General features: G+C 38.3%; 1 protein-coding gene across 2 annotated transcripts; it reads right to left on the bottom strand.

Moving 5' to 3' along the window:
- Window positions 1–6022: 6022 nt before the first annotated feature.
- smad1 (SMAD family member 1) lies at window positions 6023–27286 on the bottom strand. Of its 2 annotated transcripts, none has more exons than XM_082163258.1 (7): window positions 27168–27286; window positions 19094–19678; window positions 15511–15789; window positions 14106–14222; window positions 10734–10955; window positions 10264–10520; window positions 6023–7547 (listed from the first exon to the last, which is right to left on the bottom strand). In XM_082163258.1, exons 2-7 carry the CDS (start codon window positions 19491–19493, stop codon window positions 7404–7406), a joined length of 1419 nt encoding a protein of 472 aa, XP_082019384.1. In that variant the 5' UTR covers window positions 19494–19678; window positions 27168–27286; the 3' UTR covers window positions 6023–7403. The 2 variants fall into 2 exon arrangements, with proteins under 2 accessions (XP_082019384.1, XP_082019385.1); XM_082163259.1 differs by having other exon boundaries at window positions 14106–14192.
- Between the last annotated feature and the right edge of the window lie 439 nt (window positions 27287–27725).

The raw sequence follows: 27725 nt of genomic DNA, 5'->3' as shown, positions 1-27725 counted from the left end.
GAACCTTTCACAAATCAGAATGGTACATTTAAACACTCAGGGAAGGGTTAACTTACCCAAACTGAACTTTGGAACCTTTCACAAATCAGAATGGGACCTTTAAACCGTCAGGGAAGGTTTAAGTATTCCAAACTGAACTGTGAAACCTTTCACAGATCAGAATGGTTAATTTAAACACTCAGGGAAGGTTTAACTGACCCAAACTGAACTGTGAAACCTTTCACAGACCAGAATGGTTATTTTAAACACTTAGGGAAGGGTTAACTGGCCCAAACTGCACCGTGGTACCTTTCACAAATCAGAATGGTTATTTTAAACACTTAGGGAAGGGTTAACTGGCCCAAACTTACCTGTGGAACCTTTCGCAAATCAGAATGGGACCTTAGACCGTCAGGGAAGGTTTAAGTGACCCAAGCTGAACTGTGGAACCTTTCACAAATCAAAAAGGGTCCTCTAAACACTCAGGGAAGGGTTAACTGGGCCAAACTGAACTGTGGAACCTTTCACAGATCAGAATGGTTAATTTAAACACTCAGGGAAGGTTTAACTGACCCAAACTTAACTGTGAAACCTTTCACAGATCAGAATGGTTAATTTAAACACTCAGGGAAGGTTTAACTGACCCAAACTGAACTGTGAAACCTTTCACAAATCAGAATGGGACATTTAAACCGTCAGGGAAGGTTTAAGTGACCCAAACATAACTGTGAAACCTTTCACAGATCAGAATGGTTAATTTAAACACTCAGGGAAGGTTTAACTGACCCAAACTGAACTCTGAAAGTTTTCACAAAATCAGAAAGGGTAATTTAACCCGTCAGGGAAGGTTTAAGTGACCCAAACTGAACTGTGAAACCTTTCACAGACCAGAATGGTTATTTTAAACACTTAGGGAAGGGTTAACTGGCCCAAACTGACCTGTGGAACCTTTCACAAATCAGAATGGGCCATTTAAACACTTAGGGGAGGGTTAACTGACCCAAACTGCACTGTGGAACCTTTTACAAATCAAAATGGTATTTTTAAACACTCAGGGAAGGGTTAACTGGCCCAAACTGACCTGTGGAACCTTTCACAAATCAGAATGGGCCATTTAAACACTCAGGGAAAGGGTTAACTGGCCCAAACTGCACCGTGGAACTTTTCACAAATCAAAATGGTTAATTTAAACACTCAGGGAAAGGGTTAACTGACCCAAACTGCACTGTGGAACCTTTCACAAATCAGAATGGTTAATTTTAACACTCAGGGAAGGGTTAACTGACCCAAACTGCACTGTGGAACCTTTTACAAATCAGAATGGTTAATTTTAACACTCAGGGAAGGGTTACCTGACCCAAACTGCACTGTGGAACCTTTCTCAAAATAGCAAAATGGTTAATTTAAACACTCAGGGAAGGGTTAACTGACCCAAACTGCACTGTGGAACCTTTCACAAATCAGAATGGAACATTTAAACACTCAGGGAAGGGTTAACAGACCCAAACTGACCTGTGGAACCTTTTACAAATCAAAATGGTTATTTTAAACACTCAGGGAAGGGTTAACTGGCCCAAACTGACCTGTGGAACCTTTCACAAATCAGAATGGGCCATTTAAACACTCAGGGAAGGGTTACCTGACCCAAACTGCACTGTGGAACCTTTCACAAATCAGAATGGTTAACTTTAACACTCAGGGAAGGGTTAACTGACCCAAACTGCACTGTGGAACCTTTCACAAATCAGAATGGTTAACTTTAACACTCAGGGAAGGGTTAACTGACCCAAACTGCACTGTGGAACCTTTCACAAATCAGAATGGTTAATTTTAACACTCAGGGAAGGGTTACCTGACCCAAACTGCACTGTGGAACCTTTCACAAATCAGAATGGTTAATTTAAGGCAAGTCAAGTTTATTTGTATAGCGCTTTTCACAATACAGATTGTATCAAAGCAGCTTCACAGTATTAAATTTAAATAATACAACAAAGTTTGTTTCAAGAGGAATTTATTGATTGATAAAATTAAATTAAATATCCCCAAAATATCCCCAACTGAGCAAGCCAAAGGCAACAGTGGCAAGGAACCGAAAAACTCCATCAAGTGACCTAATGGTGTCCTAAAACTCCATCAGGTGACATAATGGAGAGGAAAAAAAAAAAAAACTTGGGAGAACCCAGGCTCAGTTGGGGGCCAGTTCTCCTCTGGCATTTATGAGCTAGAGGCCGGATTGTAGTTTGAACTGTAGGATTATAAGAATGCCTGGCTGAAGAGATGCGACTTTAATCTAGTTTTAAACTGGGAGAGCGAGTCTGAGCAACGAACAGTATCAGGAAGACTATTCCAGAGTTTTGGAGCCAAATGTGAAAATGCTCTCCCTCCTTTGGTGGTTCTGAATATCCTAGGTATGACCAAAAGCCTTGAATTTAGTGATCTTAAAGAGCGCGATGGATTATAGGGCGATAGAAGATCCGTTAAATAGACTGGAGCTAAGCCGTTTAGGGCTTTATAAGTCAGTAGCAATACCTTGTAATTAATACGGAACTTTATAGGTAACCAATGCAGTGATGATAAAATCTGTGTTATCATCACCGATTTTAAACACTCAGGTAAGGGTTAACTGGCCCAAACTGCACTGTGGAACCTTTCACAAATCAGAATGGTTAATTTTAACACTCAGGGAAGGGTTAACTGGGCCAAGCTGCACTGTGGAACCTTTCACAAATCGGAATAGTTAATTTAAACACTCAGGGAAGGGTAAACTGACCCAAACTGCACTGTGGAACCTTTCACAAATCAGAATGGTTATTTTAAACACTTAGGGAAGGGTTAACTGGCCCAAACTTACCTGTGGAACCTTTCACAAATCAGAATGGTTAATTTAAACACTCAGGGAAGGGTTACCTGACCCAAACTGCACTGTGGAACCTTTCACAAATCAGAATGGTTAACTTTAACACTCAGGGAAGGGTTAACTGACCCAAACTGCACTGTGGAACCTTTCACAAATCAGAATGGTTAACTTTAACACTCAGGGAAGGTTTAACTGACCCAAACTGCACTGTGGAACCTTTCACAAATCAAAAAGGGTCATCTAAACACTCAGGGAAGGGTTAACTGGGCCAAACTGAACCGTGGAACCTTTCACAGATCAGAATGGGACATTTAAACACTCAGGGAAGGTTTAACTGGCCCAAACTGACCTGTGGAACCTTTCACAAATCAGAATGGGACATTTAAACACTCATGGAAGGGTTAACTGACCCAAACTTAACTGTGGAACCTTTCACAAATCAGAATGGGCAATTTAAACACTCAGGGAAGGGTTAACTGGGCCAAACTGCACTGTGGAACCTTTCACAAATCAGAATGGTTAATTTTAACACTCAGGGAAGGGTTAACTGGGCCAAACTACACTCTGGAACCTTTCAGAAATCAGAGTAGGCCATTTAAACACTCAGGGAAGGGTTAACTGGGCCAAACTGCACTGTGGAACCTTTCACAAATCAGAATGGTTATTTTAAACACTCAGGGAAGGGTTAACTGGGCCAAACCGCACTGTGAAAGTTTTCACAAATCAAGCTCAATATAAAACAAGTGTTTTTGTAATCCAGCTGTCTGTTTGTTTATTATAAATTGATGTTAAACGTGAAGAACGGCTATTTACCAAATTCCTGTCTAGCGGACTTACCAAACGGTTTATGAGCTTTGCTGTGAAAAAATTCACAAATCAAGCAGGTCAAGATGAAGCTGGGTTAAGTCTTCTAAGTGACCGACTTTTGGAGTTATACGCAATTTAAAAATAAAAGTCGGTATAAACAAATACACGTATTTCGGACCGGAGGACCGCGTCACACAAATCATGAATAACGAAATGAGATATTACTTGCATGTCTACGACACCGCACGGCGGGACCGTAGCCAAAAGAATAAAGAAAATCAAACCGCTAAACTATCTTTACCCGGTGCATGCACCGGGTGTTGACCATAGACCGTTAAGGTGCTGACTCGCGAGTCTGTCCCCGCGTCAACACAACACGCATGCGTCGTGGTGCTCTCGTAATAGAGGTCGTACAGAAATGGTCAGTAGGATTCAGATTCTGTATATCCAAAACGTGCGGAAAAAAAACAACAACAACCTGGATTAGGGGAGATTACAGAAAATATTCAGATTAATTTATAAACAGCCACTAGAAAGGGTAACACAATTTTAATATTTAGATTTTTAAATATTTAGGTCTTAAAATGTTCTAAATTAACATGGAAAATTAATGTCAACTACATTGAACAGAAATGCAGCAAAGCACTAAATCCAATGAGATGCATAGTAGGTCAAGAATGGGGGACAGATAAACAACCAATGATCACCATACGGTGTGCTACGATTTATTTTAGACAATGTATGTGTTATATATGGAGCTGCATCAGTCAGTATTCAAAAAGGACAGAATGACATTAATATCAAGCGCTATACAATAGAATATCAGAACAGTTTATTATGCATTCCTTCCAATAGACCCTATACACAGATGGCTCAAGAGATCTGCATACTTTATGTTTCAGAATTTAAAATAGGAAAATGTGGGAGGTTAACAGAGGGGACTTCAGTACACACTGCAGAAGTGGTGGCAATTCAGGTGGCACTTTTTTGGGGTAGAAGTGATGCCAAATAAGGTTGTGATTTTTTCATACTCATTGGCACTTACAGTATTCAAACAGTTAGATATGATATCTTGAATATCATATAAATTAAGACAAGCTGGAACAATAAATAATTTTGTTTGGGTACCATGTTGAAATACCAGAAAAAAAAAAAAAAAGAGAAAATAGCTTAGAGGCACTTAAACTGAATACTCCTATTACAGTTTCATATGGAAGGAAAAGGTATAATTAAATAAGCTTGCAATCGGAAATGGCAAGGAACTTGGAATGACTAAAACATGAAGACATTTTTATAATAAGTAAGTAAAATTGATACAAAACTTAAGTTGCAAGTAAAGGAGATCAGATCATTTTAACAAGACTATGGGCAATGCAAGACTTAATTCTACACTTTATATAATAGAACTATGCCAGCAAGTAAAGGAAACAGCTGATCATGTGTTGTTATTCTGTCGTCCTAAGTATGAACAGGAAAATAATGAATTACAAAGATAAATACAGAACTTAATTTACAATCAGCAACATATTAAACACAAAACAAGGATCTGTGTAAGCTCTTTAGGGCATGTTTATGACTTTATGATAGAATATAGAATATTTACTACATCAGTTTACTGCAGTACATTTTCTGAGGCTTGAAAGTGGTAGTTGCGTAGACTGTCAATGGAGGGACAAAGCTCTCAGATTTCATTAAAAAAGATTAGGCTACGGTAAATGTCTGCTTGTCAGTATCTATTTTTCTTTCTCACAGATAACCAGCTACTTAGTTGGGTAAATCCACTCATGTGTCATTATGTCTGTAAAAGCATGATGCATGGTAGTTAAACACACATACAAATATTTTTTTTACCAGGAAAATTAGACTGCGCTACTGAACTAAATATTAAATCACATTCAAATCATGATACAGAAATGTGAGGCACATTCACCTACAACAGCAACACAGTAGTTTGCAAACCTTTCAACACAAATGTCAGATTATGACACTAGAGGGAGCCGTTTTCTTTTTCGTTTTATATGAGAGATCGGATGAATGAAACTAGGGCTGTTGTCCAGTAAATCCATGACATTTAATAATCTCATTTGTCCTGTAAATTTAAGATAGTACGATAGTTTTACCTTAAGCCTTTACCTTCAATTATTATAATCTTAGGCCTACAGTACTTTACAGGTCTGTTTAGATACAGTTCTTCAATTTCCATACCATTTACATGTCAACATTTATAAAACATTATTATATAATGTATTCAATTTGTGTCAAATCTGATTAATTAACATTATTTTCATAATAATGGGTTACACATTGAATTTGAGACTCTAAAATAGTGATTTGTTTGCCTTATAACTTCCTAAACATCAAGAGACAAGAAGGCAGTGGTAATGAAACAATTTTATTGAATCTTCCAGTAGAGACTTTGATATTCATGGAATAAAACTGCTTTCTGAGAGTACAAGTAAGCAAGAACAGCACAAAAATAAAAGGACAGAGACAAGAAGCCACTTATGAAAGTGCAGATATGAAGGAACAACATTATATATTTTCTTCAAAAAATACAAAAATGTTTACATTTTAACAGTGGATGGGATTTCACTATGAATAAAAAACTCAGAGCAAGTTAATCAAAAAAAAATTAACTACTTTTTACAAAACAATATCTCTAGTGCCATTTAGAATTGTCAACAAAAAAAGGTAACTATTTTACTTGAAAAATGCTGGAAATGCACAGGCATTACGTATATTTTTTTCTCTTACTTTTCTACAGGTGTTTTATGAAAACAGATTATTCATGGCATTTCAGGAAAAAAATTACAGTGAAAGGAGGACGTTCTTCCGTGCAGCACAGTGGTGCAGTGCACAACATAGAGACAAAGTAAACAATGCCTGCCTCTGCTCTCGTAGACATCATAGACTTACAATCCTGGGGATCAAACCACACTTGCAAAAAAACAGACTGCACAGCACTTTCTCTACTAATAAGTACATTTACACACCCATTTTTTAAAATCAGTCGAACACAACTGCGGTAAATTTAGCGCAACATACGCATGAGTTTGCCCATGCATCCCTACCCACTACTAACATGCCCTAACTCCCAATAAGTTTATCCCATTCAAAAGTTTTAAGTATTCAAATATATGTATTTTTCATTCTACATTTGACATTTTTGTCCATTTTTGCTACATTTTTTCTTCTTTCCAGCTGTGAGAAATTTTGCATTAATAACCTCATTATCTTCTCACAGCTTCATGCCATTCAGTTCATTTAAAGCATTATATTTCTGCTATGTTATCTTACTTTTTTTGTCTACCAGACGTGTTCACGCTATACTACTCTGTACAACACTGTACTAGTCTCTAAGCTACGATGCAGATCTTTTTTCCGCCAATGGAATACTGATTTGTAAACTGGAAAAAGGAGAAGAAATGCAAAAGAATAAGAAAGAAAACAAACAAAAGTTGGCTTAAAACCCAACTTCACTCACAAACAAGACCAAAGGAGGATACTTGCCCCAAGTATGATGGCCTCATCATTTAACATGCTTGGTCACACAAAAGTTGTCAAGTATCTTCCAGATTCTCACGGGCTGAGAACTGAGGACTCTTCAGTCAAATGTTATGCCCCCAAACAAACTGCCTTCAAGTAGAATAAAACCCCCACCCTCCTGCCTTCTCCCACATCTCCCTTAAACAAATCAGCTTTTGCATGGGAACCCAGATTGACAGGGTTACATCAACAGTTGCCTTATGATCAGCTCTGTCTAGGACACAGAGGAAATGGGGTTGTGAGGAGAGCCCATCTGGGTAAGGACTTTATCCAGCCACTGCAGGGGCCCATGAAGATGAATCTCAATCCAGCATGGGGTGCTTGTCACATCCTGTCGATGGTACTCTGCACCCCAACCCTGAAACACAAGTACAATTATATCTATAGTTCTCTTTAAAACATGAAGGGAAAGTTAACTCAAAAACAAAAATTCTAATTGGATTCTGCTTTTTACTCACACACATGTGGTTACAAACAGGTATGTACAGTATTTCTTTCAGTGTCTTAGTTGGTGTCTTTTGTTCATACAAGAAAAGTCAGTGGGGCCCAAAACATGTATGTGTGTGTGTGTGTATACACCTGAGTAAAAATAAAATATATATTTTAATGGTCTATATGCAGGGCCTAAACTAACTTTTAACCACACCAGCCAATGGCCAGTAACAATGTATTGGGCATAATTTTTATTTGATTTTTTACCAGCCATGAATCCTTGTTAAAGTTACAAAAGTTATTCAGTAAAGAACACTAAGTGATTGTTCTTTGCCGTTTGATGTTTAATTAACATTAAAAACACAGAGAGCAGCAGGAACATTAGGCTGCTGTCACTTTAAGAGCTAATGCATGGAACCATTATACTGTTACACATGCATTTTATTTGTCAACTGTTTATGTTCAGTTCAGACATAACTGACTAGTATGTTTACAAGGATACTTGCCAAGATGGGCAGTTTGACAATTTTGTTTGAAAATGTCTGTTCAAGCACAAGACAACGTGAAAGAGAGAAGTATTCAGTATTTGTGTGTTGTCTGGACGTGGATTTCTGGGCGCGCACTTCGGATGTATGTGCACAGAAAACTTCCCACACTACATGCGTAACTAACTAGCCGCGTTTCCACTGTCGGGCCAGGGCTTTAAACGGGCCGTGCCGGGCTGATAGCCTCGGGCTAATAGCACCAGGCCTGCGTTTCCACTGTCGGGCCAGAAGCTCCACAGCGCTTCACTAAAACACGCCCGTAACACGCCTCTCTGGAACAACGTCACACTAACCCATTCACCAACAAATGGAAGTTTTATCAGAAAACTAATCAGAAATCACTGGAAACAGCGTTGAAAACAAACATGATAAAAGCGGCCGTTTGCTGGCATTTTTCTTGTTTACTTGAATATTTAACCCAAGCATCGATGTTTTACCACAGGTTTACAATAAAAAGTGATACATTGATCATAATGAATTAATTTATGTCAAAATTGCACATTAGTCACTCAGAAATAAATTACCGTTAGGTCTATTTCACAAAAGAAAGAGGACACACTTACTTCTTCAGTCGTGTCTGTTACTGTTTATCTGGTAGTTACAGGACATATTTACATCACATTTAGAAAGAATGATAATTTCTACAAATATATGCCACCAAAAATACGACCTGAGGAGCTTTAGCACTCTCTCGACTCCCATCCAGATATTTTCAGTCAGAGAAACAGAGGAAGCTCCCGAAAAAAAAGTTGCTTTATTTTATGATAGTCCGGTATAAAGAGACGAGACGTAGGCTACTGACAGATAAAATAAAAACATGACTGTGATAGCCTTTATGATTGGTCTGATTTCTTCAAGCGTTCACTATGTTTTTTTACTATGCGTATCTTCAAGCGTTTACTATGTTTACCATGGTAATGGTTAGCGCGCATAGTCTTTTGCATCACAAACAGAAGGCATTCAAACATGAACGCGAGTTAAATTATTTTAAAAGTCTTTAATGCTGACAGAATCATCCGGCGCTGCCGTCTCCCGACTCAGGTAAACTCCGCCTCTGTTTGTAACCACTCCTCTAGCCCGAGCTGGCCCGCTCTGGCCCAAGGTATTCGACGGGCCAGAAATCCTGGCCGCTGGCCCCTAGTAAGCCCCGCTCAAGCCCCGGAAGTGACAGTGGAAACGCGACTGGCCCTGGCACGCACTAGCACGGCCCGGCCCTGGCCCGACAGTGGAAACGCGGCTATTGTGACCCTGGACCACAAAACCAGTCACATGAGTCAGTTTGTTGAAATTGAGATGTATACATCATCTGAAAACTGAATAAATAAGCTTTCCATTGTATGGTTTGTTATGATAGGACAATATTTGGCCGAGATACGACTATTTGAAAATCTGGAATCTGAGGGTGCAAAAAATCGAAACATTGAGAAAATCTCTTTTAAAGTTGTCCATTTATGTTCGCGATTGTGCTGCATTCACTCACAAAAATAAATGTTTTCTATATTTACGGTAGGAAATTTACAAAATATCTTCATAGAACATGATGTTTGCTTAATATCCTAATGCAGAGGTCTTCAATCCTGCTAAGTTTAGTTCCAACCCTAATCAAACACACCTGAGTCAGCTCATCAAGCTCTTCAGAATCGCTTGAATATTCAAAGGCAGGTGTGCTGAAGCAGGTTGGAACTAAACTCTGCAGGACAGTGGCCCTTCAGGAGCAGGATTGAAGACCTCTGTCCTAATGATTTTTGGCATAAAAGAAAAATGTATAATTTTGACCCATACAATGTATTGTTGGCTACTGCCACAAATATACCCGTGCAACATGTGATACATGTGTGACACTGAAGACTAGAGTCTTCTCTAGAGCTGAAAATTCATAAGAGACTTCTTTCAAAAAAAAAATATTATTCCTATATATAGTATATGGAGAAAAACCGATAATATGCTGACATTCAGAAAAATTCTTCAAAATATCTTCTTTTGCTTTTCACAAAAGAAGGAAATGCATTCAGGTTCAGAACCACATTAGGGTGAGTAAATGATGAAAGTATTGCTGGTTGAGCTATGAATTCTCAGTTTATCTAGTTTATAGCTTACCTTTACAAAGCTCATGCGGATGGTGCACATCTTGGTGAGTTCATAGACGGCTTCAAAACCGTGATTGACGGACTGAGCCAAGAGCTCAGCAAACTCCTGGTTGTTGAAGATCTTTAGGCTGCAGCGACTGGGGATCTTGCATACGGTGGTGGGGTGGAAGCCATGGTGGTAGTTACAGTTGCGGCTCTGGACAAAGATGCTGCTGTCGCTCAAACATTCGGCGTACACCTCTCCTCCCACATAGTACAAATGGACTCCTGCAAAATGTATAAAAAAAAATTATTGTGAGTTTACATTATAAAGTATATATAGCTTATTAACAGCGATTTGGCATCAATATCATTTTACAATCACCATGTCCATGTCATATTTAGTGCTATATAATTGCGCTAATCAATAATCACCTAATTACATATGCAATATATCCTAGAATAGTTGATTTATACAGTCATTTCAGTGTCAAGTCAAACCTTTTCCGATGTGGCGTCGGGTGTTCTCGATGGTCGAGTTGCGGTTGACATTCGACAGCAGACCCAGGCAGAAGCGGTTGCGGTTGTTCGATGGGTCGGTAAAGCCGTCCACTAGTACGCTGGTGGAGGAGGCTTGGAAGGCCTCTCCCACACGATTATTCAGCTCATAGTACACAATGGAGCACCAGTGCTTGGGTTCCTCATAGGCCACAGGCTGAACATCTGCACAAAACGTTATGAACTCAATGAATGCAAGTGCACATTCAAGTACCATAACAAACCATAGTAGTATGGTGTAAAGATTTAACAATTATTAACTCATGCTAAGACTGCATTAATTTGATCAAAAAGTAAAACAGTAATATAGTTAAATATCATACAAATTTAAAATGACTGTTTTCTATTTTAATCTATTTTAAAATGTAATTTATTCCCGAAACATTTGCACAGTAGACTCAACCCCCAAAACATTTTATTTTGCAATATATTAATGCACCTTTAGTGCTGGACTGTGTCTTTGAAAGTGATTTAGCAATATGATTAACAGATTTAGACTTGCATCTCATCTATTACAGCCGAGGGCATATCGATTTTACTAGGGTATTTATATGATGTCACTGTTGCTAGGCTATTAATGGTAACACTTTAGTAACAGGCAGCAGTGATTGGTTATGAATGCACTATTCAAGGGCCTACAAAATACAACCAAATCAGCATAATACATCCCAGAAAGCAATTTTGCTTATAAAATATGTCTATTAGCCGTCCAAACGCAGCCCTGACATCTAGGCTATAACAAGGAAAAATTTAGGCTGTCAGTGAAAATTTTATAGACGTCTAACCATAGCCCAAGAATAGACGCACAGGCTACGCATAGAACATGTCAAAGAAATGAAACCAAACACCTTGTAATCACTGTTGACTTTGCTTACATGATGGAATATCATACATCTTGCAAGTTATTTTTGGCAAAAAAGACATGTAACCAAATTCAAGGTTATTTTGGCTAGAAATGGGTTACTCATACTCATAGGACTATATCAGGTCTATAGTTAACCTAGATGGTGAAATGACGGCTCTTGCTTGCTGGGAAGTGGCATAGCTGTCCGTATCAAATCCCACCACAGTGCAAGTTAACTTGTTTTGGGTCCCATAAAATACCAATCACTCAAATGTCATCTTTCTGATATCCACAGCTCATCTGTTCCTACTGTGCTAATCCCAAAGAGAGTTAAATGTGTTTATCTATGGCATATTTCTTCTCAGCTTCCTCTGGTCTGTGACACTGGGCCACAGGTGTGTTTTGTCTACTCTTTTCCCATTAGCCTATCACAATGGAAGTGTGCATTACAGCACTGCACAGGATGCAGCTTGAGCGCGCATCCCCAACTTCCACAAATATTTCAACACCTTGCACACACCCCTCACCTCCTGTGGAACTCTGGGTTTCACTAGGGCTGGGTATAGAGTTCAATGCTTTTTAGGCACCGACCAAATTGCCTTGATACCATCGAGTATCAGAAAATGTCTTGTCGTTCGGTACCAAATTTCGATTCCTAAGGGGTTAATCTTGTCAACGTCAGTGAGCCAATGAGCATGCAAGCATGATTGGTTGTGGCAAGGCATCAAGGAAAAACACTAGTTTACATCGGTTACATTCAGAGACGTGGCTCACAAGTGAGGCTGTATTGTGTAAGCGTCCCAACCCCCATAGATGTAAAAGATGTGGAAAAGATCAAAAGTGTGGCTACATTTCACCAGGCTCAATGCCAACAGCACGCGATGCAATATTTGATTAGATAATTGCTGCCAAGACTGGCAACACGACAAATCTGATGAGGCACTTGACAGTGCACAGAATAAACTTAAGAGCAGAAAGTTGCTCCGTCTTCAACTGCAAGAACTGTAGTGTGTCACAAATTAACCGAAACTCTGCATTTAGGCTACTTGCCTCACAGACATGAGAAATAGGCTTATAGAAAGCTTGAAATGTCTCCTTTTAAATGAACCAATTCAAATCAAAAACAAATACTCTGATTATGTAATCCAAACAAAAGGTGCATTTCTCTCTATTGATACTTTGCACGTGACGTCAGTTGTACTGGCTGGCGGGCAAGAACGTCATTCTCTAGCAACGAAAACCAGTAAACTAATCAAGGATCTTGCCAGGACGTTGCCAGTTTTAATATACAAAAGTTGGTGTTTTGAGGTGTACACGACATGTCAGATAGTTGTTGTGCGATTGGATGCACTAACCGCGTTTGTTGCCCGCCAGATATCACGTGACCGCAAAGTATCAATAGGCGTGTGTTCACTATACTGTGGAGATGGCAATGTCAACTTCGTCTTTGTAGTCAACACTGACCAAAGTTTTTTTTTAGGTAATATGTAATGTAATCTTGTTAAAACGGATTTCATAAAATTGGTATCGAAAAAAAGTATAGTTCAGGAACCGGTCTCGAAGGCAATGTATAGGTATTGGTATCGATATCGAACATTTTTGAATGATACCCATCCCTAGGTTTCACTATATGCAAACTGTATTATTTGTGCTCTATACTGTACAAATTGGTGGATCATTGATTGTGATCAAGAGCAGTGCTGTTTTCTTCAGAGAGATATTTAAAAATGCCATGAACACATATTTTAAACATTGTGTTGAGGCTATTTTTCCAAACATGCATAAATAAAAACGGAAAAGTAAATATTAATGAATTACCATATTAAAGGAGTTAACAGCATTCTTTAGAAAAAACTTTCAAACGTTTGCTATAACTTACAAACTTCTAACAGTTAACTGTGCAATTCACTTTTAATTTACTGTGTAACTTTATATGTTTAACATTTTCTGCACATCATTTAGTGCATATAGCCTACTACATATATGTTCACTATATTGGTTTTCGATTTCGATTTGCACAGTTTGAAGGATAACATTGAGCAGGATGTGGAACAACTCTTTTTTTTACAATAATACACAGGAAATAAATCAAACAATAAAGAACTATAACATTATTTTCTTTTTTTTCTTTTTTCATAATCACGCCACATACTTTGCTGCAAGATAAACAAGATTTAAAGGCTTTTGGATTTTGACTTCCATAGTATGGCAAAAAAATATAATAATAATAATAATATATGCATATGCATATGCAAATTAAATATATATACTGTCTGTGACTTTGTGAGTGTGTGTATGAGAGTATGTTTGTGTGTGGACTTCCTGCACCTGCAGTGTGGGCAGGCAGCTGCTAATAGTTTTAAGCAGCCCATGTCAGGCTGTGAGGAAGAAGCAATATCTTTGCTGGAGTGACTGAAGCTTAGTGTGCCGTCTTATTTTATGGGGGGGTTTATGATGCAAATGGAGTGTACCTGGTCGGTTGCTGATCTCCAATGGCAGGTTGGGAACTAGCAGGTTAGTGTCCATTGGCTGTGGACAGTCCTGTGTCATTGGCTCCTCTGGGGGAATATAAGCAGGTGGAGGGGTTTCTTTTGAAGCAACACCCAAAAACATAGGAAAACAGATGTAGATAAATAAATATTATCCCACAGAATCCACCCAACACTTATAACTTATATACAATATAAACAGACCTACAATTAACTTTTTTCTTTTATTTTTTTCTTAGAAGTACATGGCATACTACAGAAAGTCATATTGATTTGTATTGATTTGGTATATGTAAAAATACCAAATTTACTCCGTCAGAAGTATTAAAAACCCCATCGCAGCCGTGTTGACTAGTTTTGTCCTTTTTAATGTCATAAAAATAATAACGAAGTAAGGTTATAAATGTACCTTAATTAAACGCCTGTGAAAAGGGTCCATAATATGTACCTTTATCAAACAGTCTTCTGCCATTAAAATTAATTTTACAAGGTACAAGGTAACTCAGTTAGCAAACAATGTGTCTGCTGTCCCTTAAAAAATATCATTGTATTATTTGAAGTACCTTACAGTATAATTTCAATATTATTCTATATGTATATGGTAATCACACAAGTATCAAAGAACCAAATAATTACTATTTGCATTTTACACATTTGACAGGCACTTCAAACCTTTCAATCAAACCCATGACCTTGTCATTGCTAGTGCCGTGCTCTATGGTTCTGTCTCAAAACAAACATTGAAATCTCGTAAGTATGGAGCCCCTAAAGGGACATGATGAAGGAAAAAAAAAATTGATTGGGAGGAAAAATTATGTCAATGCTTTTGTGTTCTCTTGCAAATGTTTCTCAGAGGTATGCAAAACTTTAGGCGCTCCATGCTACCATTAAAATGTTTGGGGTCAGTAAGGTTTTTTTAAAGAAATTAATACTTTTATTCACCAAGGATGCATTAAATTAATCAAAAGTGACAATAAAGACATTTATAACGTTACAAAAGTTTTCTGTTTCAAATAAACGCTGTTCTTTTGGACTTTCTATTTATCAAAGAATCCTGAAAAAAAATATCACATTTCCACATACAAATATTAAGCAGCACAACTGTTTTTAGCATTGGTTTTAATAATAAATGTTTCTTGACCAGCAAATCAGCATATTAGAATGATTACTGAAAGATCATATAACACTGAAAAGTAACGGAAATGATATAAAAAAAAATCACAGTTTTACCTTTTTACTTTATTTTTGATCAAATAATGCAACTTTGGTGTGCATAAGACATGCCTTTAAAAACCTTACCAACCCAAAACCCCTGTCCGGTAGTGTACATTTTCTACTACAGTAGAAAGCAAGACATTGAAGAATAAATAGCATAAGAGCAGCTCACCTGGCATCTGAAAAGGGCTGCCTGCGTCCGAGCTGGATGGTGAGTGGGGGAAGGTGGCTGTACTGCCTGTGCCACTGTTGGGCGAGCTGGGGTAGCTGTTGGTTGGAGAGTTCGGGGTGAAGGGTAGGGCGTTTGCTGGCTGCTGGGGAAAGGAGTCAGGGAAGGTGGCATTCTGAGGCATTGGTGGCTCTGTCTGGTGAAGTGGGTTACGAAAGCGTGGCAGCATAGAGAGTTTCGCATTGAACTCACTGTTTCGTGGTACCAGCACAGGTGGCAGAACTAGGAACAGAGAAAAAATATGCCAATCATAAGCAATTAGAATGGAGAATGTGACACGAGAATCCGTCACACTTTTGAGATATGAATGAGACATGAATTCATCTGCCACTACTGGCTAAATTTTCTTTTCTTTGTTTATGGACACGACATGAACACACAAGTATGAATTCTGGAAATATCCTGCCAAAAACCCAACAGCTCTGAATATTAATCATTATACTGTAGTGATTTGGAGGATATTGTATGTACTGGCTAAATAATTAATTTCTAACAGAAAATTCAACAGTAAATATTATGCATGCTGTACATGTAAAGCATTGCACACTCAAAACGACAAATAAACATAAAGGAACATCAAAATACTAGTTCACCCAAATATGAATATTCTGTGATAATTTACATATATATAGTTACAAACCTTTATGACTTACTTTCTACTGTGGAACAGAAAAGAAGATATTTTGAAAAATGTTTGTGTCCATCCAATTAAAGTCAATGGGGTGTAAAACAACTTTAATTGTATGGACAAAAACATATACCTTCAACATATCTTCTTCGTTTCACAGAATTAAGAAATTAACACAGATTTGGAATGCCATGATAGCAGAATATTCATGTTTGGGTGAACTATCCATTTAATTATTTATGATTATATTTGGTGTTTTGTTGTCCACAATTTTCTGTATTTATGTAATATACAATTTAACCATCACATCCAAGAGTCTACAACTAACTCATCCAAGAGTCATATTCACAGTTGTCACATACAGACATGCTCTCTAAAAATAGTAGAGCAATAAAATGTGGTAACTTGTGTTTTGAAGTGGATTTTCAGCTATAAACGTCTCACCACCTATGTTGCCCGCATGCCTTTTTATCCAGACAGGCTAATAGTTTTAGACTGTCAAGTTGTTTTCAGTGAGACTGGGAACTTGTATTTTAGCGATATAGCAATGTGTACTGTTAAACAATGGATGTGGCCAGCATGCTGGCATTCTGGAGAGGAGGGGAAAGACAGGTGTCCAGATATCCACAGGCCTACAAGCGTGTGCAAGGCAGGCAACCTCTCTTTCCTGCTATTGTCTGTGTGGGTGACAGGAGTTCCTGTAAAACTCTTCCTCTTTACAGCCACATGTTTGCATGTTTCAGCCACCACACACACACACACACACACAAAAGTGTACACAGACTCTGAACAAAGCCCTCATTCTGCCTCCGCCTGGAATTTCCTGCTCCTGCTCTCATAATGTGCACACACATATATACACACACACATACTGTGGACAGCTGTTTCTGTGTTGTCAGCTGACCCTCATCTTCTGCTTAGCCAACAAAAAGGGGGCTGTGCATTTGAAGTCCATTCTTTCACCATAAGCAGAGGTAAAGAAAATGTTCTAGTTTCCCATTAAGACAGACAGACAGACAGACAGACACACACACACACACAGCACAGAAGGTTTTAGACTCCATGGTTTTCGATGCTACCCGATTCTCTCAAGTGGTATCAGGATCAAACAAATGAGAAAAGCACCTGGCAGAGGCCGGAGAGAGATATGGAAGGGGAAAGACAGAAAAAGACCATCTGCAGGAACCATGGGAAAGGAAAACTCAGGAACATGCATGGCAAAGGTACATATGGGCTATATAATCCATATGGGATTCACTGAAAGAGTGCTTTTACTCACTTGTTCTTCTAAAGGTAAATATTAACAACAGGAAAGAGAAAATCTGTGTGGAAATTTCCAGTGATTTGCAATTTATACAAACTGCAGTTCAACAGTAAAACTGTACACCAAGATGAACTGATAATAATACTTAAAGGGATAGTTCACCCAAAAATGAAAATTCTGTCATCATTTACTCACCCTTACGTTGTTCCAAACCTGTATGAGTTTCTTTCCTCTGTTGAACACAAAATAAGTTATTTTGAAGGATGTTGGTAAACAGCCATTGACATCCACAGTATTTTTTTCCTATTATGGAAGTCAATGTCTACCTTCTACTGTCTGGTTACCAACATTATTCAAAATAACGTCTTTTGTGTTCAACAGAAGAAAGAAACTCATCCAGATTTGCAACAACTTGAGGCTGAGAAACTGATGACAACACTTTTATTTTTGGGTTAACAATCCCTTTAAATTATCCCTTTAAATTATTTCAAACAAAATATTCCAAAAGGACAAAATATCTTTGCTTTAACAACTGACTCACTAACAAAGTCCAGTTTAGCTGTGTTTACAGGATCCTACACCTTTTAGCCAATAAATATTCATGACTTTTCCATGATTTTTCAGTGACATTTCCAGCTGTTAGTCGTAACATTTTATAGAGATTAAAATCACTAAGAGTTACCTAAAGTTGAAGAATATTACATAAATATTACTATTATAGATTTCTATGACTTTTCAGCATTCAACCCCTGGAAATTAGTTTTAAAATTACTTGATATGTACAGGTTTTCCATGACAGTGGGAATCCTGTGTTTAGATTGTGAATTAATGCGTTTTTTTGGAGCGTATCTGTAAAGAGAAGGAATCATTCTTGTTTCTTTCCATGCACTGACTCATAATTTTCGTTCACTGAAGTCTTGCCCTTTTAAAGCACATGACTGCTTACGAGAACAAGCATTTAAGTAAGGACTGTCAAGGAGAATTTCATTAGTTGGACCTTCTCTGAACGAGTCTTTGTTTTCACAAAATAGTTTTGACAAAATGGAAGAGATTTATAGATAATAAATTAACGACCTGATGTTATCATTTGTGGGGTAACTGCTTATGATGCTTTAACACTCTTTCTAGAGTCTCTTGGAAGATTTTGTGGAAACACATCTGTTAATAAAGGATAATAAAGGATAACTATAAAGATAGAGAGTAACATTCTGTTTATTATAAGAGTGTGCTGCAGTTATGTTGTCTGTCACTTTAAATGCTTGAGCTCTTTAAAGTCGAGCGGATCCTGATTGGCTGTCAATTATTTTGTCATTCATTATCTGGCAAAAAAATCTGAAACTGATTCCAACCATATTGTTCCTGTAGGTATCGTTATAGTTGTGGTGTGGACTCCCCTATTATTAAAACACTTATATAGTTATCATCCTTGGTGTAGTGTTGGTAGTGAATGCCTGTTGTTAATCACTTATTAATTAATAAACTGATTCAATGATTCAATGACTCATTCAAACCTTTTCACCAACTATTGCTATAATGATGTAACCTGCAGAGAGGGTCAATGAACAAATCTTAATGACTCTTTTTGGGGAACAGCTGTTATTATGTACTGCTCATGATCAAACTCAGTCACTCACCTGGACTGTCCACCCTCTTGTAGTGGTAGGGGTTGATGCACACATCCTTCTGCTTAGACCCAAAGGGGAACTCGCAGCACTCCAGGGCCTTGAGCTCATGGTGCGACTGTAGGTCGGGCCAACGCCACACTCGGCAGTAGATTACATGAGGCAGCCCCTTCCGGTGTGACACCTGGAGCCTCCCGTCCAGTGAGCGAGGGATAGTGACACAGTTGCTTGGCTGACCGGGGCAGCTGAGTGCCCTCTCCAGCTCCTCCATAGCACCCTTCTTCTTCTTCAGCTTCTTGACCAGTGCATCCACTGCCTTTTCTGCCCACTTCTCTTCTTCATCACCTTGCTTCCAGCCCAGCAGTCGCTTAACCGCCGGGCTGGTGAAGGAGAAGAGCGAGATGACGCTCATTGTGGCGCCACGTGCGCCCCAGCCAACGTTGTCACACTTACTCCGTAGAATTCCACCACACAGGAACAAGGACTCTCTGCTCTACCTCCTCGAAGAGAATCAAAAACTCAACCACAGCGACACATGAACAAGGGTATTGTTGAAAGTTGTGTTGTTTCACAGTTAGGTCAGATTGTCAAGTGCACCTGTAAAGAGAGAAAACACAGTCAGACATTACTTTGCGATCCGTTTAAGAGGTGCCAGTACTGACACTAAAGGCTGGAAAACACTACATGACTATGCCCAGATTTTTGCCCCGATTTGCAGTCTTAACTAGTCGACACTAGTTGCCAGATCCAGCCTGCAGATATTGGGTAGTCAGAGTTAACAGATTTACAGAAAATCACATACAGACTCATATTTTTTAGCTTCAGATTACTGCCGCATCCAAAAGCTGAAAAATGCTGTAAAGTAGGAAGGCAACAAGGAATGTCCGAATCACATCCTGTCTAATGATCTAATCTTTTTTGAAGGCAGCATAGATGTATCCTTCATTGGCAACAAGATCCCACTTTCCTGTGTCTTCAACTCTGTGACAGTTGAACTAAAAATAAAATGGCATCAGAAAGTAGCGCATTGTGGTCAGTTAGAGCGTGAATGTATGTTTTTGAACAAAATTTTTTTTTATAACTTTTGTTTTCATTTTTAGGAATAAATTAGTGTTGTAGTAATTAAATATTCACTTAGTTATCACCAAAGCTCTCTCTATTTTGTTGTAGATTTGTTTACTGTTATGCTGCCTTAGAGGCCTGTCTGAAATCAGTTTCAGGAGTTACCTTCTTCATGCACAAACGTTGCCTGTGAAGTCATTGCCTAATAGGTCCGCAAGGCAACAAGTCAGCTATCTATGATTCCATCCAGTTAGAGGATATGAAATATGTTTGATATTTTGAGCTGATTTTAGACCACATATTGTTTTTTAATTTGTCATAAGTCTTCGACAACTGGCAACCTTCAGGTCTTTCTCCTGAATCCAACACAGAAGTGACTTAACCCCCCAGCAGATTTTTTTATTTATTACAGCCTGGTACAAAAGGTGGTTTTGGTCTATATAGCTAATTTTGCCCTTCAAGACAACTGTGGGCAAAAATGCTCTTCAGAAACCTACGGGTGACGTCACCGGACACTACGTCCATATTTTTTTACAGTCTATGGTCTTCTAGCAATGAGCCACATGTTTCTACATGAGATTGTTGTGTTCGGAACAATAAGGGAGTCTGGTAGTGTGTGATCCTCAGTCGTTTTTAGTTTTTTTGCCAGTTTTTCCTCTGTAACCAAAGTTGGTAAGCGTATGATTCCTAGTGTTCAGATTTTAAAAGTCGTATAGTGTATTCCAGTCTTAATTCCACAAATCCAGAACAAATGACGCAATACATCTTCTACCCTGACAACACTGATGATGACATCATTATGTTACAGCTTCTCGGAATGGCTGCCTTTGGAGTCACAGCACAGAGCTTCCAATTACATCTGCTCTACGGTAAGTTCTCGAAATGGCTTTCAAAATATGGGAAGTGGGATGTGTTCATATGGCACGCTAAACGATACTGCCGTGACACACTGCTGAGTGATGCTGTATAGCCCTGAACAATGTCCTCCTGACTCATATCAGTTTCCTCATACTGTATGTAAAGATACAGCTTATTACAGGATGCTGTTCAAGACACCGCTGTAGGCTTTGGAACATATTCTAGGTTCTAGTTAACTGTTTAAGTGGTCAACAGGCAAGAAGTGCAAACAGTTTAATAAAGGGAGCCTTTCAACATTCTAGGAATAGAGAAGAAACGCATTTGAGATAAGAATAAAAGTGTCCATTCAGAAGGATCCCAAGGCAGCCATTCACTAACCAGCATTCATGATAATGGGAAGGGAAATAAGAGTGCACAATGCAAGATTGCACACTTCTTTTGAAGTTACCAGATGGTTCAGCATAGCATCCTCACTGGAATAAAGCAAGAGGCCTGACATACATTTTGTAAGATTCAGACGCTTTCACTTCAAGGAGGATAACTGAACCACTTCTAAGTTGCAAAACACTATAATACCTATTCCTTTTTTCCCCATCACCTTCCACACATAAAGACTACAGTTATTTACATGTTTTTTGCCAAGGACTTGCCTGTGATTGAAATGAATCCACTTTAGGTTGTATCAGAGTCTGAGTGGCAGGTAAGTGTTATCCACTGACTCTATTCTGGACCATCAACACTAGATAAGAAAGGTGACATCAGAGAGCAGCTATTTGAACAATGCTGAGTGCTAAGAATAATGTTGTCCTCGGTGAGTATGACTGCCCTCAGCTACTGTTTCCCTTTAGAAAGCTTGTCTGATGTAGGTTACAATCAGGGCAACGTATCACAACACAAATGCCTCTATAGAACTGACCAGTTTCGACAATAATATTCTAATTCAATAGCCTAAATGTTTTACCGCAAAAGTCTTTTATCAATAAAATGGTCTTGACAAAAATCACAAAATGTCTTTGGCTTATAAACTCGCATGAACTCTGCACATTGGAGTGGGAGTCGTTCAATGAAAACAGGTGCTATTTATTAACTGGGAAGGAGAGAGTTGTAGCTGTTATCATGGACCACAGCGACAGGGAGGCTAAAAAGTTGCTCCTATATTTAGCATCATCTCCCAGCCAAAAGCTCATTTAAAAGTCTGGGACCTTCTGCTGTTGTCAGGGAGGAGATGAGCAAAGGGTAGGAAGTGCATCCCCAACTAACCTGCAAGATCTTTTTTTTTTTTCTGGTTGGTTTTTGGGTTGTCTTTTTTAACACAAGGGATCCTAATAGTACTTAAACTTCTAGCAGACATTCATGACAAGTTCTTTCCTCAGAGCTTCTTCTTAAGACAAGTGAAGGAAGATAACAGATGGGTAAAAGAAGAATATGTGAGGAATTTTCCATCTGTTCTTGTGGAATAAGGTGAGCTTGCAAATACTTCATGCCATAAAAGATCTGCCAATGCATCAAATTGTGTGGAATCTTCTATTGCTTAATCCTTTTTTAGATTAATGTGATTGATGCATGTAGATTTTTTTTTAAATCCAATTCTCAGCTTAAGCGTAATGTTCAAAAGGACTTAATATACAACAAAAGAAGAAGAAGAAGAAGAAGAAGAAGAAGAAGAAGAAATTAACCTTAATAGTTGATTCTGGACCATTTTGACCCGGAATATCATCATCATATTTTCTTTCTTTTCTTTTCTTTTTTTCTTTTTCTTAAAGAGATACAACCATTAAAAATAGTTCAATTTTGATCCGGGGATCAAGTGAGGCTTTACATATGAAGTTATGCAGACTTTTTTTATGAGTTAGATTTGTCTAAAAAACATTTTTTATTTATCCCCTTGCCATATCCCACACACACTTTTGAGACTGAAAAATATGATGAACAGGAATATTCACACCTACTGATGAACCATTGCAGCATGAAAGTTTAAGCAAGTAAAATGAATATATTTTGTTAGAAAACATTGCTGCTGTTTTGATTCAAAATGAAAAACAAAAGCTTTAAAAAATGTGGACTGTTTTAGAGTTGATACTGGCAATTCTTAAAGTATATGATCTTATCAATTTCGTATAATTATATATTATATAGCCTACAATTATATGATTTCTCATGAATTTAAAAAGGGATTACTTTTGTTTTTGAAGGGAATGAGCCCCCAATCTACCTAAATGCGTTTATGTTTGAGCGAATCATTTTACACCAGACTGCTTTGTGAACGAAGGTCCGTACAAAGCAGGCTTGCTAAAAAAGTTGTTACCCCAGGATGGGTCTGTACCAACTGTTGTGTTTGTGCTCCAGCTTACAGTCTCCGGAATGATACTGGTCACGGCAGAATATTTTTGGCCATCATTCGGACGAGGTCCGCTACAACAGGCTTGTACTAATAGTTGATAAAAGCAAGACGACAAATAAGTTATAACCGTAATTAAACTAAACTATATCTGCTCTATCTCCATACAGCATATATTCTCTGGCTTTGTAGGTATTATTGTCCGACTCTGGTTCGAACTGAACACTGCTAGTACAGTTTCTGTTCTGACATTTCCATTCTGTGAGATGAGATTGTCCTGACACTGAAGCATGAGCTCCTGAAGCTCCACCCTCTGTGCCGGGAGCAGCAACTCATTTGCATTTAAAGGGACATACACACAAACGGCGCATTTTTCCGCACCCCAAAAAGTGCCAATTTTAACATGCTGAAAAAAATAATCTGTGGGGTATTTTCAGTTAAAACTTTAGATACACACTCTGGGGACATCAGAGACTTATTTTACATCTTGTAAAAATGGGCATAATAGGTGCCCTTTAAAGTGAAACTTAAAAAAAAAAAAATAGAAACTTAGTGGTTGAAAAAGATTATGTCACAAAGCAACATTGAGATTATGATATCAAAGTGACAGTGCAATATTACAAGGAACATATTATGACACATTAGATTCTCTCTGATGACAAGACTTTGTTGGGACGGAGAAACTCTTCAACACCTGTGCGGGACAAGTATCTCCCTGACACATCAAGAACCTCTTTATCTTTACATATCACAGGCAGCCCAAGCTTCTCATTGTCAAAGGCTGCAGGCCACTTCAAACTCAAACACACATGCAGCTGTTCCCTTAGGGAAGCTGTCATACATGTTGAAAGCACCCTACCCAAACCCAAACACCACACAGATTGGGTATTCCTACAGCAGGTGCTGGTTGAACAACCGTAGACACTGTTCTCAGACCAGGCCCATTGGGTTTGGTAAGATCTTCTTGTCTGTCTGGTTAGATCCATGCTTTGATGACCACCGACAGGTCTTCGAGTTGCCAGCGAACTGTTTTGTTTAATTCAATTCCATGTCATTTTGAGAGGAATTCCACAGTCCTAAACTCTAGGCAACAGCATAAGGCTGTCGGAGTGATGGGAATTGATACATTTTATTGAGGATTCATAAAATCTGACCACTAGTCTGACCACACACTTACATAAAAGGTCAATATACCATTGTATTGACTCAGACAATGTTAGTTTGGGCTGTCTGGAGCCCAGTCAAAACAACCAATGCTTAAAAGCAAGTTCACTGTGTGGGCCAATTGCCTAGTGCATGGCCATAGGATGCAAAATTTGGTGGATACTAAATGAGCGCAGGGTGAGATGAGCGTAAAGGGGTCTTGTCAGTAAACTGTGAGCTTGCTGCTTGAAAAATTGCACAAATGGACCAAAACGGCAGTTTCGGTTTCTAAATTTGCAATGCAGGGCGGCCATTAAAATGCAATCATTGCACGTTTCAGCAAGTGCACTCCAGGCCTGAGTGCATGTAAATATTAGCATTAGCTTGAGGGTTGGTGCAGCAGGCAGAGCTAATGTGGCTCCCATCACGCAACTTTGACAGCCTTGACCCCCCGCATCATATCCATGTATCATTTTGCGCTGGTTCAGTGCCGTTAATCAATTTAGGAGGCAGTAATGATGCTCTCTCGGCTCTCCCAAGGGACTCTGCATTATAAAGAACTTACATTATTTATCAAGGGCTGGATCTTGGGCCCTCCATTAAGCGCCAGCTCAATTGCGATGTTCTCCAATAAAAAATAAAAAAGGTTGGGGGATGGACAAATGGAGAAGGAGGGATAAAGAGAAAAGCGAGAGTGAGAGAGACAGACTCTCAGACCAAGAGCAAGTGCGCTTCAAACTCCCTGTGATGCCACATTTAAATCAAACTGGCCAAAGGTTCATGTAAACTGATGGCTAATCATTTGTTCTCAGTATGTTGTGAACCACTGCAGAGTTTTGCAGAGCCAAGAAACCACCAAGATTATCCAAAGATGGTTAACCTGTTATACTTATGGAAAACAAATGATTGGAAAGGCATGTAGGCCTAGATCTTCAAATTTAGATACATAAATACATTAAATACATACTTATGGTATGTCCATATACAGACCTGAGCAAGATATATACATTCACTTTACACTTTGCAAACAGAAAGCAAGGACACTATGATGGTCTGAGAACAAAATGCCTGTCAGATGTCTTATATTATGATATAGGCCTACATTATTCAATTGTGTGATGGATTCCAACTATAGGCCTACTAACTGGATACATAGGATGATGTTTTTTGTTTTGTTTGTTTGTTTGTTTGTTTGTTTATGGGATATCTGCCTCCTCCTCATAATAATAATAATAGCAACAACAACAAAAAATCTAATAATAATTAAAACATATTTTAGAGTCTGTGAAGAAATATATTGGTATACACATAGGCCTAATGTGATGTTTTCAACTAGTGGACATAGAATAATAATAATTATTATTATTATTATTATATTATTTAAAACAACAACAACAAAATAAATAATAATAATAATGAAAACAACTTTTTAAACAAAATATTAATTTGTTTATGTAAAAATGTAAAGTAAATACATACAATTTGTAGGTCACTATCCAAACCTGTCACTTAAGATTTGGTTTTCAGAATTGGGTAAATCAGGGGTCTCTGTATTTACTGTTTGATCTCAAACTAAAAAAAAAATTTGTGGAATTTCTTTTTTAATAAAAGCTAACATTAAGATACTAAAGTTCAGCTTAATGTTTCATTGTCTCACCAGTTTTAATATAATGTAATTGGCAGACCCCCTGCTCAACCCAATTTTAAGCTGTTTTCATTATTATTATTGTTGTTGTTGTAATGTAGCCTATACGAATGTAATGTACAACAAGTATAATGTATCTGTACATTTAATTATTTTAATAATTTGCAATGTAGCCTACTGTATCTGTATACATATCCGGCCAGCCAGCAACACTCAATTTTATACAATGTAACAGAGGTTCATTGCTCATCTCTGTCCACCAAGTGGTCTATGTCTAAAGACAACTCCCCCAAACATTACAGTAAGTTAAGCTGATATTAGACAATCACACACACTCATTTTCTATGTCTGTCACACACACAATGTGTCAGAATAAAACAATCCAAGCAAATCATGGACAAGGACAAATTCTTGTCCTTTGAGTAATCTGATATGTCATCTTCAATGATGTCAGGAAATCTGGCTCAGGTCTCACAGTCTCTGCATGCATCATGTACAGGGGCAAATATTCACTGTAAGTGATGTGTATGATTTGCCATTTTGAGCACTCAAAAAATATCCCCTCCAACTGCAAAATTAACAGAAGTGGGTGGTAAAGCACGAAATGGAGTATAATGAATAAATAATGTATAAAGAAAATACTAAACAAATTGAACACATTTGTGTGGATTTAATAATCAAGATCAATGACTGAATTATCATCCTGATTGGAAAACAAAACATCAACAACAGCACAAACATCATGTGACAGTCAAACAAAATTGTAGGCTACTTTATGCATTACAAACAGCATAACTGTGAGAACAACAGGCTGATGTGCAGACACAGCACATGAACCATAGCAAACACTGAGTGATTTACTCTCTTGAGTTGTTATGAAGAACAACCAAGTTGTATGCTTCATACTGATCTCAATGCGCGAGAAACACTAGGTAAGAAGTTATAAATTGCGCGTTCCTCTAAGCAGCATTCACAAACGTGCCGTTCGTATTTTCACAGTTTGTTGACGCGTTTAAATATAAAAGTAAAGTTTACTGTACCTTGTGCGCCACCTCGACGCGATCCTTCACAGCATTCATACAACAAGACTCGCTGTGCTCTCGCCTGGCGTCAGTGTGTCGCGGACCGCCGCACCCTCCGCGCTGAACTCGTATCACGCCGCGGGATGTAGTGAGGGGCGGTGCGCAAGTCCTAACAAGTCCTACTTTTTTACACATTCAACGATTTCAAAGTACTGTGGAATGAATTATGTAACATTGTAACAATGTAGCCTACTCTTTCTATGGCCCGAAGAGGCTAGTCTGCGGTCCATCATAGCACTGTCCTGGATAGGACCATGGGAAAACCATGCAATGAACGTTTCAATGTGATGCTGTTAATTCAAGCACAGCATACTTCTACATGACCTGATGGAAATGATCACTGTGCAGTAGTCTGCAGTAGGGGGAATACAGATAGTGTGACAACTCTTGTAAAAATTCCTCCATTACTAAAAATCAGCATTAAATTAATCCCATTAGGCTATGACACAGACAGATGCCATTTAAATGTGCATATTTTGAAGGCAACATTTAGGCCTATGACTATCCCATCTGTAT

Source organism: Leuciscus leuciscus (assembly GCF_965113295.1).
Source record: "Leuciscus leuciscus genome assembly, chromosome: 3".
NCBI lineage: Eukaryota > Metazoa > Chordata > Actinopteri > Cypriniformes > Leuciscidae > Leuciscus > Leuciscus leuciscus.
This window is presented reverse-complemented; position numbering and strand designations above follow the sequence as displayed.

Coding starts and splice junctions, on each gene's coding strand:
- smad1 (XM_082163258.1), bottom strand. CDS start 19,493: ATGAGCGTCATCTCGCTCTTCTCCTTCACCAGCCCGGCGGTTAAGCGA. Junction 14,223..15,510: donor CAGCCCTTTTCAGATGCCAG/GTGAGCTGCTCT, acceptor TTGCTTCAAAAG/AAACCCCTCCACCTGCTTAT. Junction 10,956..14,105: donor GGAGATCAGCAACCGACCAG/GTACACTCCATT, acceptor CGTTTTGTGCAG/ATGTTCAGCCTGTGGCCTAT.